This window comes from Cryptomeria japonica, chromosome 1 (assembly GCF_030272615.1).
Source record: "Cryptomeria japonica chromosome 1, Sugi_1.0, whole genome shotgun sequence".
Taxonomy (NCBI): domain Eukaryota; kingdom Viridiplantae; phylum Streptophyta; class Pinopsida; order Cupressales; family Cupressaceae; genus Cryptomeria; species Cryptomeria japonica.
The window spans coordinates 230,219,158-230,236,102 of NC_081405.1; the positions used below are offsets into that span (position 1 = coordinate 230,219,158).

General features: G+C 43.8%; 1 protein-coding gene across 2 annotated transcripts in view; it reads right to left on the reverse strand.

Annotated features, from left to right (window-relative positions):
• Positions 1-16,945, reverse strand: part of LOC131035366 (protein RST1) — a 198,453-nt gene that overhangs the window by 103,278 nt on the left and 78,230 nt on the right. For both annotated transcript variants that reach the window (XM_057967040.2, XM_057967039.2), the window contains exon 12: positions 3,497-3,569. In XM_057967040.2, coding sequence (XP_057823023.2) covers positions 3,497-3,569 — 73 coding nt within the window. The remainder of the gene's footprint in view (positions 1-3,496; positions 3,570-16,945) is intronic.

Sequence of the window (16,945 nt, forward strand, 5' to 3'; positions counted from 1 at the left end):
AGAATTTCAAAAGAATCTTTTTAAGATTTCTGGAAATCAGTTTTTATCTGTGTGGAAATTTTTCGAAAGGAATATTGAGGGTGTTTGAAAAATCGCGATATTCTTCTTTGTCTACGACCTGCTGTGTTGTGACAAATTTCACGTTCTTTTTCCCTCTTCCCGCAGTCTTTATTCTCGCATTTCGCGACCTGCCTGCTGCAATGCGATGCAATTTTGCGTCTTCAGACCTCTGCGCGACAGCATTTCCTCTGGTCCCGACCTTCTGCAGCGCGCGATTTATTTCGCGTTTTTGGTGTTTTCAACCCTTGATGCCCTTCATCTCGCTTGCAATGCGATTTTCTGCATGTCGAAATTTTTTGGCGGGATTTCTTTTTCATCTGGGTGCCTTGTGACTATGGCGGCTAGGGTTTACTGACCCTCGAAATTTCTTCTGCATCAAATCCAAAAATATTTTAGCCTCCTGCAAAAAAAAATTCACAATCTAGGGTTCTGCATTTTCAGCTAGGGTTTATACCCTTCGGTTCAAGTAGAAATTTTATTCTGGTTGCATATTCTTGGTGAGTTTTTCGAGACCTCACTTGGGTCATCATCATATTTTTCTGGGTGCATCATTTTTTGTGCCTCGATTTTTGAGCCCTCGGACCTGTATTCTAATTTCAGATTCTTCGTGGGTTTTTCGAGAGCTTTTCTTGGGTTGGTCTCAGATTTTTTTGGGTGCCTAGTTTTCGGTACCTCGAATTTTGTGCCAAAGAATGTCTTGGAATTTGTGCATGTACTTGTCGCAGTGCAATGAACTTCGTACCTCGGGTTTCATGCATTCAGCATCTTCTCAGTACCTCATTTTTCATGCCTTGAAAAGCGTGAAGATGGCTTCTGGGCATCGATGTTCGTTTCAATTTTTAATGTTTTTTACCTAAAAAAAATTCTAATGGGTTTTAATATTTTTTTTTTCGTGCCTTAAAAAGCATGAAGATGGCTTCTAGGCATCGATGTTCGTTTCGATTTTTAATATTTTTTACCTAAAAAAAATTCTGATGGGTTTTAATATTTTTTTCCTTTAAAAAAATTTGTGGATTTTAATAATTTTGTCCTCAAAAATTATCTGTGGGTTTCTAAATATTTTGTCCCTCTAAAAAAAATCTTGGGAGGGTTTATAATTTTTTCCTCAAAAATTGTACTTTGTTGCAGTCTATTTTTAGTTGCACCTGGAGTTGTTGTGCGAACATCTGCACCAGTCTCTTGTTTGAAGTCAATTTTCGGGCATCTTGCTCATCTACTATAGTTTGGAGGGTTTGCCGATTTTTTCCTCAAAATCGTGACAGCTATTCTTGGTGTGTCTCTAGTTACAGGGAGGAACAGTTCTCCAACATCAGGTTGGACAGTTGGTGTTGTTTTGGGTATCTCCAAAAATTCTGAAGTTTCTGGGAGGGTCGGTGGTAGACTCATCCCAAGTGGCAGAGTCAATGGCAGGCTCGTGTCTTCTGTTGCAACGTGTTCTGAGAAGAAGGGGGCAACCTTCTCTGTTATTTCTCTTGGTAGTTAGAACGATGACCATTAAAGGAGGGTATTAGAATAATATCTTTCTCTTTGTGTTATTAATGGTCATTTAAGTTGTTTCTAACTTCGCCTCTAGTTAACAATTGTTTCTTTTAGAAACATTGTCTTTGTAACTCTATTTAAAGGAGCTTTGTCTCCTTGATTAATTGAACAACATCGATTCTTTGAAATCCATATACTTTTACATATGTATTACTTCCAAATAAATTTGTTAAGTTTAGGGGGTTGCTTGGTGTAGTAGACAGATTGACCATTAAGGGAGGGTATTAGAATAATATCTTTGTCTTATTTGTTTCTATTTTGTTTAATGGTCAATATTGTGCATATCTTGTATAATTAGATTCTTTCTAATTCTGACGAGTTTCTTTTTAGAAACTTCGTTCATTGTAATTCTATTTAATGATCGGTTTGATCATTTGTAAATACATCTAATTTTTACCAAATACTTGTGTATTATTTAAACTGCATTCAAAAGATCTAGAAATGCAATCACACGACAATTTTCATGTAATGTCCCCTTGTTGAAATAGGATTTAATAATAACAATAACAATAATAATAATAATAATAATAATAATAATAATAAAAAATATAAATTAAAATATAAAAGAACAAAAATAAAATTTAATATAATTAAAATTTAGTTAAGTTTAATGAATGGTCAAAAGGCATGAAATGAACAGTTGTGACTCCCTCAAACATGAGATATAAAAGAGAGAGAAGAGAACTTCATTTGGGATGGAAAGGGGAGGAAGAGCTTAGCCTAGCAATCAAATCCAGCGAATCAAATATGTTTAATATTAGTTAAGGAGCAAAAGGAAAATTTATGTAGACACCACCCTTGAAAAGAAAGTGACTGTCTAAGGAGACACAACTCTTCAGCAACAAGAGAAGCATATTTAAGGAGGGACGTGATTGAAGGAAAAGGAGTGGGAAGAGAAAATAGTAATTCAGATCTGAAAAAGTAAAAGGCATCCAATCAGAATTGAACATCTTCAGTAAATAATAAAAGAGGACATCAATCCAGACATGGAAAAAGGTCATATCAAGCAACAAGTGCGAATTAAGATCAAACTCATAACAAAGCAGTTCTAAATATATGATATCGAACTAATAAAGGCTTTGTTGATTATTTTTGTGAAGCAAAGTCTCTGAAAGAACATCAACGGATTCAAATATCTGTAGCAGCCGATAAAGGAATACACATTCCAAACTGGCCTAAGATCATCAACTCCAAATAAGTTCAGCAATCAGTGAAAGAACACAACATTTAGATCAGATTAGAAACAGACACATGATCGAGAATCAGATTCTAAACCGATTCAGATCTGTTATATCCAACATCTAGACAAATTTTAAATTTTTAAGTTAAGTCCTAATAGGGGACATTACATTTCCGTTTCTTCCATTAATATTGTTATTTAAAATCAGATTTTCTTGCCATGTCTTGGATATCCTTTTTCACTAGGTTAAAGAATTCTTAAGAGAAAACGTAAAAAAAAATCAGATTTTCTTGCCATGCCTTGGATATTCTTTTTCACTAGGTTAAAGAATTCTTAGAGAAAAGGTATAAAATTAACCACAAATTAAAATAATACTGTGTTGACAGATAGGCTTAACTATCAAACTGATCTTGGAAATGTCTATACTCCAAAACAAATAGTTAATATAATTGATACTACTTCTTGATACGTAATATAACACCTAGTAAATATTGGAATCATAAATTAGACAGTACACATCTCGACTAAGGTAGTGCAGAATCTTTTGACAGTCAGAGGAAATAAAGCTAGAAAGAAGAAGAGAAAGCAGCAGATGACAGGGAAAATGAAATTTTTAAAGCATTGTGTGTAATGTGTACTACAAGCAAAAATTATTATTTTTTTATTTTCAATATGAAAATCTAACAAAGAAACTAGAAATTTGGAAGTACTTGATACCTGTAGGAAACAACAGGATCGGATAAAGGGTCTTCTAAAAATTTTGAAATAAAAGCCCATGCTGTGTAAAAGTCTGGAGTACACCAATAAAACAAAATATCAGATCATCATTCAATTCAAACAAAGATAAATCATTAAGGGAAAAATTGCCATTACAAAATACATACAGATAAGCTTAGATACATTGCAGGTAAAAATTTTACAAGAACCATTCATCAGGGTACAAAGACATTCATGCACCCACATGCATACAAGCACACTTATGCATGCATGCAAACACAGACAAAATATTGAATACAGAGAAGAAAAAACATACTATTTTTGGACTAAGTTGCTGGGTTCGGATAAATAGGCCCCCGTATCACCTATATAAGATTTGGGTACGGGTTTGAGAATAACTAATAAAAACTTCATTATGCTGCTGCCACATAATTTCTAGTTTGCATGCCAAGTGTTTGATGATTTGTCAAGCAGCTGTAGTTGTTATTTTTAGTTACTTATACGCATCAAAATCAATTGGCATATCATTTCTATGACATTGTTAGTCAATCTTTCATGGTTAGAGGCATTCAAAACATTAATTGCAGTGTACAAAACCCAAACAATACAAACAGAAATCTCATAACAGCAAGTACAGACTTTGCAAGACAAGTGTTTGACAAAATTCCCAAGGGTAGAAATCAATGATTTAAGGGCAAAGCTGTAATGTCCCCACCTTTTTAGCATCTCAGTGGAGTTCTTAGCCTTTACATTCTCCGAAGGCTAAGTGGAGAAATAAGGAGAAATTGATTAAATTAATTTCTTATTAAGTCATTAAATAAAATAAAATAAAAAAAGGTGACTTTATATTTAATTAATTTAATTAAAAGTGACTGAAGTGATTTATTTAAATATTTTAATGTTATTATAAAGTTATAAAGTAACTTTATAATAATAAAGTCACTTTAATATTATAATGTGTGAATATGTCTTTAATCCCACATTGGTCAAGAAAGTGTTCGAGCTCTCATAAGAAAGAATAAAAAGGGACTTAAGAGCTCATTTTATATCATCCATCCAGAGAATTGATATTTGTTTGTTATGAACTTGGGAGAAGAAGCCAAGGGTTTCTGATTCAGTCAGCCATTGGAGAGCGACAATTCTTCAGTGTTGCAACCATTTGAGATGGTTAAATATCCACTGAATTTGGCACTTCAGGAGAGCTTCATTCTGGAGTTCTATTTGGGCTTTAAAAAGAAGGGAAGACATCTAGGGTATGCAGATTTTCGAATATATATCAATTGCAGACCTACAGTTTCATTTGGCAGCCATTAAAAATCAGAATTGAAGCAATCATTTCAAGATACAATTGCTGCTACAGTACCCGCGCTACAGTAGACGCTACAGTAACCGCGCTACAGTAACCGCTACAGTACTCATGCTACAGTAATCCGTGAATAGTGAAACGCTACAGTGACGTGAATAGTGACGTGCTACAGTACTAAGATATCAGGGATTTAATTGGCAAATTATTTGTAGCTACAGCAGGAACGTGTTTAATTGGCAGTCCATTGAAGAGTGGAGACCATCATTTGCAGCAAGCATTTTACATATCAGGTTCTCTAATTTTGCTGTCATAAGTTTTGGAAATTACATGTTATACCTTTGTAACTATTTGGTGTGAGAATAACTAATAAAAACTTCATTATGCTGCTGCCACATAATTTCTAGTTTGCATGCCAAGTGTTTGATGATTTGTCAAGCACCTGTAGTTGTTATTTTTAGTTACTTATACGTATCAAAATCAATTGGCATATCATTTCTATGACATTGTTAGTCAATCTTTCATGGTTAGAGGCATTCAAAACATTAATTGCAGTGTACAAGACCCAAACAATACAAATAGAAAACTCATAACAGCAAGTACAGACTTTGCAAGACAAGTGTTTGACAAAATTCCCAAGGGTAGAAATCAATGATTTAAGGGCAAAGTTAGTAAGGGTTCTTACAAGTACACCAATAAAACAAAATATCAGATCATCATTCAATTCAAACAAAGATAAATCATTAAGGGAAAAATTGCCATTACAAAATACATACAGATAAGCTTAGATACATTGCAGGTAAAAATTTTACAAGAACCATTCATCAGGGTACAAAGACATTCATGCACCTACATGCATACAAGCACACTTATGCATGCATGCAAACACAGACAAAATATTGAATATAGAGAAGAAAAAACATACTATTTTTGGACTAAGTTGCTGGGTTCGGATAAATAGGCCCCCGTATCACCTATATAAGATTTGGGTACGGGTTCGTATACAGGATGGCCTTGGGTTCACTTAGGGTCCTCCGCCCACTCCAACTTCTTTGCCTACTTCTGCTACATGACATTTCCTGTCCATTGTTTAAGTCAGACTTCTTCGTGTCTTCAGCATCAGACGTGCAAGGACATTGAAGCGCTTAGACAAATATTTATTTATCTTAATTCAGCGTTATGATATGTTTATTGAATGTTAATATATATATATATATATGTGTGTGTGTGTGTGTGTGTGTGTGACTTTTATATTGCTTTTCTACTAACGAACCCAAAACCCATTTTCAAAATTTTATCGAACCAGCAAACCGGGTTCTCCAACCTGAATCTGAACCCAAACCCAAACCATTAACTTTGTGTTTGAACACTGAATGTTTGCTTCTACTGCTTTGTAACAAAGCTACATAGCTTTATCTGTAGGTTTTTATCTTGAATTATCTGTGGTACTATTTCTTAGTTCAATTTTCTTAATAGAATTTGGATCTGGATCTCCATTTAGAATAGACGGGCATTTTCCGTGAATATTTTCCCAAGAACTTGATCTAGTGCAGAATACTAACAGTGTAGTTGGCATAAAATGCCTATGGTTATATTGATAATATTTGTTATCTGCCAATGTATTAATTGTTTGTATTAAGTGGGTTGTCACTCTCGAGTAGTTAATGTGTCGATTGGTTGATGGTTGTGTTCCTCTCGGCAACCATCGGGTCATTTAAATATGCTGTGTACCACCAAGGAAGGTAGTATGGAATAGTCAGGTCAATTGTAATCCTTGGCCGATCATCTCTGGTCTTCCTCTGTAATAATTGCATGTGTGAATAAAGATATATTTTACTATTGTGTGTATATGCATTGTCATGTATATTATTATGTCTTGTATTTAATTTATCAAATATAGCAGCAAACATTTTGGTATCATTACAAAAGAAATCGGGTCAGCCTTGAGTGATTCATGCCCATAGACCCCAAAAGGTGAGAAGAGGCCACAGGGTGGTCAAGACCAAGCGATTAGGTGATCCGTCGACCCTCAGCCGAAGGGAGCACAGTGATGAGTCAGAGTCTAGAAGTACCTAGACAGTTGGAACGCTCAAGGTGGACATGTAGAGGACGTGCATGTGACCGAGAATGTGAGGAAAGCACCGGAACATAGCAGTTGGAACAGTCTATCCAGGTCCAGCACACCTAGAAGTACCCAGAGTGTTGGGACATTGGAGGTGGATGTTTAGAGGACGCATGCGTGGCCGAGAGTGCAGGGAAAGCATCGGAACGTAGCGGTCAAAACAGTCCACCCAAGTCCAACACACAAGGGAGTAAGCAACTGAGAAACCAATTTGCACGAACTTACCCCTCACCGAGGAACTGAGAATAGGGCAGCCTAAGTACCTTGGACATGTCATTTCTGGAGATGGTATTGCAGTGGATCCCTCAAAGATCCAAGCTATTCTCGAGTGGCCCACACCCACGAAAGTCTTTGAGGTTCGCAGTTTCATGGGATTGGCAGGTTACTATCGAAGATTTGTTCAGGGCTTTTCGAGGATTGCTCATCTATCACTTCCCTGCAGAGAAAAGGGAAGAAGTTTGTATGGTCAAAGAAGTGTCAAGAAGCTTTTCAGGTCCTTAAGGAGAGGTTGACCAATGCGCCTATTTTGGCAATTCCCGACCCTTTTGGTGATTTCATGGTTTGCACATATGCGTCCTTGGAAGGGTTAGGAGCGGTTTTGATGCAAGATGGGAGAGTGATTGCTTATGAATCTCATAAACTCAAGGACCATGAACTTAATTATCCCACGCATGACCTTGAGTTGGCAGCCATTGTGCATGCTTTGGTTCGTTGGAGACACTTTCTCTTGGGGCATTGGTTCGTGTTACATACAGCTCATCGCAGCCTACAGTATATATTTACGCAACCGAACCTGAATGCTAGGCAAAAGAGGTGGATGGAATTCTTGTGCGAATGTGATTTTGAGGTTAAATATATTCAGGGGAAAGAGAATGTGGTTGCAGATGCCCTTAGTCGTTGTCGACATGGGATTTCTGCGGTATCTCTTGGAGTGGATTTGAGAGGATAGATTGTTGCAGCACTCCTTGTAGATACTTGGTATCAGGATGTTAGTCCCGAGGTGGAGTCTAGTAGAGTTTTGGAGGGTAGATTCGCAAGTTATTCCCTCGATTCTGATGGTCTTTTGCGGCATATGGGACATATTTATGTTCCTTCTTCTGAGGGTCTTCGTGCTTTGATCCTATTCGAGTCACATTGAGCACCATATTCTACTCATGTTGGTGTTAAGAAGATGTATGTGGATCTTCGGGAGTTGTACTTTTGAACGGGTATGAAGAGGGATATAGTGGATTTTGTGGCACGATGCTTAGAGTGCCAAAGGGTGAAGGCAAAGCATCAGCATGCGGCAGGTCTTTTGCAGCAGCATCTTGTTCCGGAGTGGAAGTGGGATATTATTTCTAAGGATTTCATTGTGGGATTACCTAAGTCCTCACGTCATCACGACGCTATCATGGTCACCGTGAACAGGTTGACCAAAGTTGCACATTTCTCGCCTGTCTGATCTTCTTATAACACAGCATCAATGGCCAGTATTTTCATGAAGGATATTGTTAGACTTCATGGCATCCCACAAAAGATCATTTCTAATAGATATCCCGTATTCACTTCAGCTCTTTGGAAATGTCTTCAGCAAACATTAGGGACTTAGTTGAACTTTAGTTCAGCCTACCATCCTGCGACTGACGGGCAGACAGAGAGAGTCAACCAGGTGTTGGAGGACATGCTTCGGATGTACGTCATGGACCAGCAGTCCCGTTGGAAGGACTACCTATACTTGGTGGAATTCGCTTATAACAATGGATACCACAGTTCCATCGGTATGGCTCCCTTTCAGGCATTATATGGTCGTCCTTGTCGGACTCCCATGAGTTGGGACCGATTAGAGGACAGGGTGTTTCTAGGTCCAGATATGCTTCGAGATATGGAGCAGCAAGTGGAGAGGATCAAAGAGCATTTAGTGGCGGCGCAGGAACGGCAAAAGAAGTACGCCGACGAGCATAGGGTGGATCGATAGTTCTCTGTCGGTGATTGAGTGCTCCCACGTGTCCGTCCGCAAAAGAGTCCAATCTGTTACGGAAAGGACTCTGTTTCCCTCACTGGGTAAACAGGAAGAATACAGAAACTGAACAGCAATGTACAATGCAAATATAAAAGAAGTACCAGAATAAGCTTTCCATTAATATCAAAGGATGTTCACATTATATCCGTCGTCAACAACACATTACCTCCCAACACCCGGAGGTGATACAATATATGACTGCCGAAGGGGTGCGACCCAACCGTCGCAACTCCAACTACCTACCCGTCGGCTAACTAACTATTGATAATTAACATTACTAACTATACACTTTTTCCCGATAACATCATCCCCCCCAAAAAGAAGTCGTCTCCGACGACTAACAACAAAATGGAGACAATGTAATATAAATATACAACCAAGTGAAAGTCAAGGAGGGGGCTGAGGAAGCGTCCCTGAAGTCGAAGGGTGAGATGCGGGTGGCTGGGCCGCCAGGCGGGCGCAGAGCTCATAGACCTGCTGGGTGCGCGCTGCCACATCCCGCTCTGCTACCAACACCTTCTCTAAGGCAGTCTTCACCATAAGCGCAGCCTCCAGTAGCTCCCTCTCCTTGGTATCGGCGGACTCCGTCATGCGAACCAACTGGGCCTGAACAACATCTAACTCCTGCTGGATGAGACTCCGCGCACTCTGTTCCTCTGAAAGACGGGCGTCCACCGCAACCTTCTCTGCACAGGCTGCCTCAAGCTGTGCGACCAACTCTGATCTCTCGCCTGCCCACGAGGCTTGTTGCATGGCCATTGCCTGCTCTAACTCCACTCGAGCAGCCTCGCGAACCGCGGACTCATGCTGTGTCTGGCGTAAGGCATAGTAGGCCTCCTTGTAAACCTGCTCAATCTCCCGGACGAGAGGCGTCACTCTACTCTCCACGACGGGCTGAGGCACACACCAAGCCTCCCACATCGCATCCGTCTGGGTAACTGGCCACCCTCGTGCCTCAAAACATAAGGTGAAAGCTGCGGGACAGCCGTCTCGCATAAACTGGAGGACCTGCTCTAATTCCTCCACAACCTGCTGTAGAGCCCGTGTCTGAGCTGCGGCCACCACTCGCCGACCCCTCGTCACCATATCTGCTAGATAACCCTCAATATCCTCTCCATCTAGCCCCGATGTAGGTACAGGAAGCCCACGTGGTAACTCAAAAGTCTCCTCAACCACACCAACTGCATCCTGCTGGCCCAATGGTGTCTCCCCCGCCCCCTCAAGTGTAGCAGTCGCCTGCTCTGGGCTGGTAGGAACACCCTCTCCAAGGACCTGTCCCTCTGCTGGTGCCTGCGTCTCCGCCGAGGAATCCTCCAGATCCACCACCTCAGTGGGAGGCTCTCGCCGAGGTGAGAGTACAGCTGCTCCTACGGGTGGCGTCACTGTCATCTGGAATCTCCGGGTCAGCCAACTCCCCATAGCCGCCACCGATGGAACTGCACTCAACACCTCCGACCCTCTCTCCCCCTCGGAACCATGTCCCGCGATGGGCTCCTCCAACAAGGAGGCAGCAACCGTCACCACTGCATCGGATCCCACGACGTCCAATCGTACCTGAGGCTCCGTCTCAACCATCTCCTCTGCCACGCCTCCCTGCGGTGGACCACACAACTCTGCCGTGTTGTCGGTACATGCCTCTGCGGGAGTCGGTCCTGCGGCTGGTATGGTGGAAGGTGCTGCGGCCGGCTGCATGGGCCTGAGTGTAATGGGCGTGCGGCTCTGTCCAAATGCCGGAATCGTAGTACTGCCCGTGGATGACCCCACAAGTGTGCCAAGTGGGAGTGTGGGTGGTGCAAACAACACTCGCTCTCCGGCGGGCTCCATCCTCCCCTCGTCTATGGCCCGACTGCTACTATCATCCTCATCCTCCGAATCCTCGGAATCCTCTGCACTGCTGGACGTTTCTCGCCCACTATCCGGTTCTGCTGCGGTGGTCTCTAATACCCGTTTCCGCTTCGCGGAAGAGTGTCCAATATCCAGGTGTCGCCAATGCATGATAGGAGGCTCACCCTCCGCCAAGGGTCCTTGTGGCCGTACCTCTAACTCAGCTTCTGGCACTGCTTCTCGCGTAGCCTCCAAGAACAGTCCAATGGCATAGTGGGGCATGTAAAAGGTGCGCTGCTCCATCATCAAGAATGCGCACATCCGCTCTGATAACAAGGTAGCCCAATCATAGACGACTCCATTCATCAACGCGTTCATCAATACTATCTGTGGTAGAGCAATGTCTGATGCCCTACCCAACCCTGTCAACCTGCTTTTGATGACGTCCATAATGCATCGCCAATGACCCTCTGCGACAAAGGACCTACGCATCCCACGACCCTTCGTGGCATCTACGATGCTCGCCAACTCTACTGGGGTCAAGTCTCGGGACACTCGCCTAATCCAATGTTCCTTTTCTTCCCGTGTCATCTTCTTCGGCTTCAAGTCCACTTTCTTGCCATGTATGCTTGGGATGCCAAATACTCTGGTGAAATCTGCAGGTTTGAAGGATATGGTGATATCCTTCCCCAAATACTCAAATGTGCTCGTCCGTGAGCGGCTATCAAAGGTATCAACCATATATCGTAATGCTCCCTCGTACTCGCGAATGGCGAACACAGGCATCCGTATAGCCCATTCTACCCCTGCTCGGCGAAGACTTGTTTTCACCAAATTATCGTCCGGCGTGTCTTGCCACCATTTCCAACATTCCACCCCATTCAATCCCTCAAAGGTGATATTCTGTGAAGTGGAGGTGTTCTTCCCTCGTGCAGTGGGCTGCTGTGGTGTCTTCTTCTTTTGTCTGGCTTCCATTGTGCCGCCTGCTATTCGAACACCTGAAGGAAGAATACGTGCATCCGGCTTCTTATGGCTGCTATCCTGCAATTGTTTTTTCCAGTTTCTTTTTCCCGCGGACTCCATTAGCTTCCTGTAACTGATTCTTGATTCTAGCTGTAGTAAAAAAACGACTAACTGCCTCCAGGCATCGAAAAGCGAAGACTGTGCGGTGCGTTTTTTTTTTTTCACGCTGTTCGCACAGAATCCCCCTTCTTCCTTCTACCGCACGGTATCTTGTCTTGCTCCGTTTTATTTTCCTTCGGCGTTTTATCTCCCTTCGGTAGGCGTGGCTGTGCGGTGAAGGCGCGGCTGTGCGGTGTAGGCGTCGCTGTGCGGCGCTGTTTCTTTTCCCTTCGTTCGGTAGGCGTGGTGGTTGTGCGGCGTTTGTCCTAACCCTCGGTGGCTTCGTGCGGTGCCTTTGTCTCGTGCGGTGCCTTTGTCTTCGTGCGGAGCCTTTGTCTCGTGGAGCCTTTGTTATGACCTTCGGTGGCTTTATACCCCGCGGCTGCCACCGCACGGTGGCTTCCACCGTCGGTGGTCCCACCGTCGGTGGTGCCACCGCACGGTGGTGTCCACCGCACGGTGGTGTCCACTACGGTGGTGCCACCGCACGGTGGTGTCCGCCGTGGGTGGTGCCACCGCACGGTGGTGCCACTACGTGGCCACCGTGCGGTGGTCCCTTTTTCTCCCTTTTCCAATTTTTTTCAATTTTTTTTTTTTTTTTCAATTTTTTTTCAATTTTTCCTTTATATATTTTTTTCAATTTTTTTTTTTTCCGAATTTCTAATTTTTTATTTTTTTTTCAAAAAAAAAAATTTTTCCAATTTTTTTCAAATTTTCATATATATTTTTTTTCAAAAAAAAAAATTTTCTCGAATTTTCTAATTTTTTTCAAAAAAATTTTTTCATTTTCATTTATTGCCTGACTGCGACTGTGCGCCTCCTGTCGGGCTGCTCCTGCGCGCTTCCATCCTCTGGTGATACACTTTCAGTTTCGACCCATTGACGCCCTCTGGGATTTCCTGTCCGTCGAGGGTCGAGAGCTTGACGGATCCATTGGCTGCGACCTCTCGGATCCTGTAAGGGCCTAGCCACTTCACTTTGAACTTGCCGGGCTTAATCTCGTTCCGTCCGTTATACTTTAGGACTAATTGGCCCGGCGTGAGCCTCGCCCGCCGAATGTGTTGATCATGCCAGTATTTCCTGCGTTGCTGGGCCACGTCTGTCACCCATTGTGCCATCGTCCGTCTTTCATCCAACTTATTTAAGGCGTATAATCTCTCTCGAAGGCTTTCCATGTCGCCTAGTTTGTTGTCAATAGCGATTCTGAGACTTGGCACCATGAATTCGATCGGCACTACAGCTTCCTGGCCGTACATCAATTGGAAAGGTGTCTGCCCGGTAGTTACTTTGTAAGTTGTGCGGTACGCCCAGAGTACCGAAGGCAGACGCTCTTCCCAGTCTTCTTTTTCCACCCCACAGGACTTATAAATTACCGACACGATGATTTTGTTGGTTGCCTCGGCCTGACCGTTTGCCCTGGGATAGTACGGACTCGATAGAGAATGAAAAATTTTGAACTCGGTTGTCAGTAGTCGAACAATATGATTTACAAAGTGCCCCCCCTCTATCACTTGTCAGTTGAATCGGTATTCCGTACCGGGTGATAATCTGTTCATAAATGAATTTCGCCGTGCTGACGGCGGAGTTGTCTGCCAACGCCCTAGCTTCGACCCATTTGGTCAAATATTCTGTCGCCACGACAATGTATCTACATCGTCAGGCGCGACTCGGTTTCAATGGACCAACGAAGTCTAACCCCCATCTTTCGAACAACTCTTGAGCATGCGCCAGGTTAAGTGGCATGAAATCCCTCTTTAATGGTCGCCCCGCACGCTGACATGTATCACAACTTGTCACCCATTCTCTGGCGTCATTATGCAGTGTCGGCCACCACAAGCCAGCTAGTAGGACCTTCCTTGCTGTCGTATCCGGTCCCATATGTCCTCCAGCAGCCCCTTCATGGGCTTCTCTCAATACTCCTGGGATTTCCTCTTCCAAGACACATCGTCGTAGGATCTGGTCAGGTCCCATTTTGTAGAGAAGACCATTTATAAGTCGGAATGTTCGGCTTCTTAATACAAGTTTCCGTCTTTCACCTGGTGGCATTTCCTTCGGAAATTTTGATGTTGATAGATATTCACCCACACTCGTGTACCAATGAGGAAGGATGGCAATGCGGAAAAGATGGGTGTCCAGAAAATCCTCGCTAATGCCTTCGGCCGGCTCTCCCGACTTGATCCGTGATAGCTGGTCGGCTATGACGTGGCTCCTGCCAGGTCTGACAATGATGTTGAATGTAAATTCTTGTAACAACAACAGCCATCGACTAATCCGCCCCTGGATGATTGGCTTGTTCACCAAATACATCAACGCCTGGTGATCCACATAAAATGTGAATGGTGTCGCCAATAAATAATGTCGGAATTTTTGGACGGAGTATACCATGCCGAGGGCTTCTCTCTCTGTCGTGTTGTAGTTCCTCTCCGCGTTTGACAAGAGTCGACTTGCAAAATATACTGGGTGGTCCAGCCCGTGGCTGCCGACCTGTGCCAGGGTGGCCCCTATGGCGAAGTTGGATGCGTCGACATGTACATGGAACTCTTTGTCCCAGTCTGGGTATGTCAAGATTGGCGCACCCACCAATCATGATTTTAACTCTTGAAAAGCCTCTTCTTGGGCCGTCCCCCAGACGTACGGCTCCCCCCTTCGTGTCAGCTTATCAAGTGGGTATGATACTTGGGCAAAGTTCTTAATAAACCGCCTATAATACCCGATGTGTCCAAGAAATGACTTAACGCCGGTGACATCGTCGGGCGCCTCCATCTCCACAATGACTCGTATTTTGTCAGGGTCCGTCTTCAGTCCAGCCTTGCAGATGATGTGCCCTAGTAACTTGCCCTGAGGCACCATGAATCTGCATTTCTTGGGATTTAGGGCGAGGCGCGCTCGTCGGCATCTCTCCATGCATTCACCAAGTGCGGCCAGATGTGCCTCCTGCATGCTGTAAATGGACCAATCATCCAAGAATGCTTTGAAGTTTCCTACGGACATTTTATCGAAGATATGGAGGATTATCCGTTGGAAGGTAGCTGGCGCGTTGCACAACCCGAATGGCATCCGGTTGTATGCATAGACGCCATCTTCTACGACAAAGGTGGTCTTCAATTTGTCCTCCTCTGCAATGGAAATTTGATTGTATCCGGAGAATCCATCCATAAACGAATAAATTTCATGACCCGCGACTTCCTCGAGGATGGTGTCTGTGAATGGTATGGGAAATGGATCTTTAATTGTGACAGCATTCAAACACCTGAAGTCTACACAGATTCTTATCTGATCGGCCTCCTTTTTCAAGGATATCACAATGGGTGATACCCATTCACTCGTTTGGACCTTGAAGATAATCCCTGATTCGAGCATGCGGTCAATTTCATTATTTACTCTGGCCGCATAATTTTTGTTCATCCTGTATGGCCTCTTCCGTACAGGCACGGCTCCGGGAACCAGAGGGATCCGATGTACACAAAGTTCTTGTGGTACCCCCTTGAGGTCCTTATATGTCCAAGCGAACACATCTTTGTATTCTGTGAAGATTTTGAACGCCGCCGTCTTTAAGACGGGATTCCAGTCGTCGCCGACCAGAATATTTTTCTGTTCTGAAGTTTCCCCAAGGTTTGTAACTTGAAGTGCGGATTCTTCGTACCTTATGGGCTTACTTTTGTCAAACTGGTGCGCTGGTGCGTCATCCACAGGGACATCCCCTTCCTTGTATTGTCCGTACTCTGGCGGAAACTCGTTCATGTCAGGTCCTTCAATCCCCAACATATTGCACCCGTACAATAATTCATAGTCTTCCATTTGCCAATGGAAGAGCCCTCTCAAAGAATCCGTCTCATCCTCAGAACAGGCTTGAATTCCTAAGATGCCTTCGTCATCTGGTTCCCTGCCCTCTTTTCCTTCGTCGGTATCGTCTCCGTCGGACTCTGACTCTGACGCCAACTCTTCACTGACCAGTTGAGTTTTGAGGTCAATGGTATACCTTCGGCCAGCCTTTTCCATGGACAAGGTGTTCTTCTTCCAATTGTGGTTTGCTTTGGCCGCCACCAGCCAGCCTCTGCCGAGGATGGCGTCGTACCCCTTCTTCTTCAATGGGATGACCACAAAATTCAAGACGAACGGTTGTGTTCCGATCGTCACTGGTTGCGCCATGAGTGTGCCAAGCGGCTTGATGCCGTGTTGGTCTGCTCCCAATAAATTAAAGGTGGACGGCTAGAGAGTAGGTTTACCCAATTTTTTCCATGTTTCCTCTGGCAAGACATTTACTCCCGACCCGCCGTCGACAATTGTGTCGGTCAGGATGGTGCCTAATATACCCATTTCCACCACTGCTGGGTGTCTCCCATTATTGATCGTCAGGGTTAATGGGTCTGCTGCTGTCTCGCCAAGGTTGTCCTTGCCATGTATTGGTTGGCCTACTGGGGTTATTACTGCGGATTGCAACAACGTCGCTCGCAAGTGCGGCATACTTTCCAGGAGGTCCTTCATTTTGACGGGTATCTCGACCTGTAACAGTTGGTTTATAATGTTTGTTTCTCCTTCAGAGCGAGAAGTACCCGCCAGCCCCTGTGCATCCTTGCTCCTTGACATCTCCTTCTCCAGTTCCGCTCGTGCCTCCAGTGCCTTTCGTTTTTCCGTGCGGGGGTCTAGATAAGTGGCTGCTTTCGTCTTGGACCTTGTTATGGCGAGTGCATCCTCCATTTCTACATTCAATAGGTTCACGCCAGATTTGGGACAATTGCCATCATCATGGTCCCCCGGACCGCACCACTTGCAAAGTTTTTGTGGTGCTTCCTCCACTGTACAGTCTCTGGCGAAATGCCCCCAGTGATTGCAAGCTCGGCATTGTATCATCGGCCGCCCTTTAGCGTCGTATTGGATTCGGCTTCTATTATTCGTATTGTTATTATTGCCTCTTCCTCGCCTGTTGTTTCGGTAGCCGCCAGACGAGGCGTTGTTGCTCGCAGGCTGGGACGTGCCGGCTGACGCAGATGGTTCTGTAAAGAGAACCTGTTGGCTACGGGTCCTCATATTGTACGGACACTCCTTGGTAAGGTGTCCGGCAATCTGGCAAATATCACA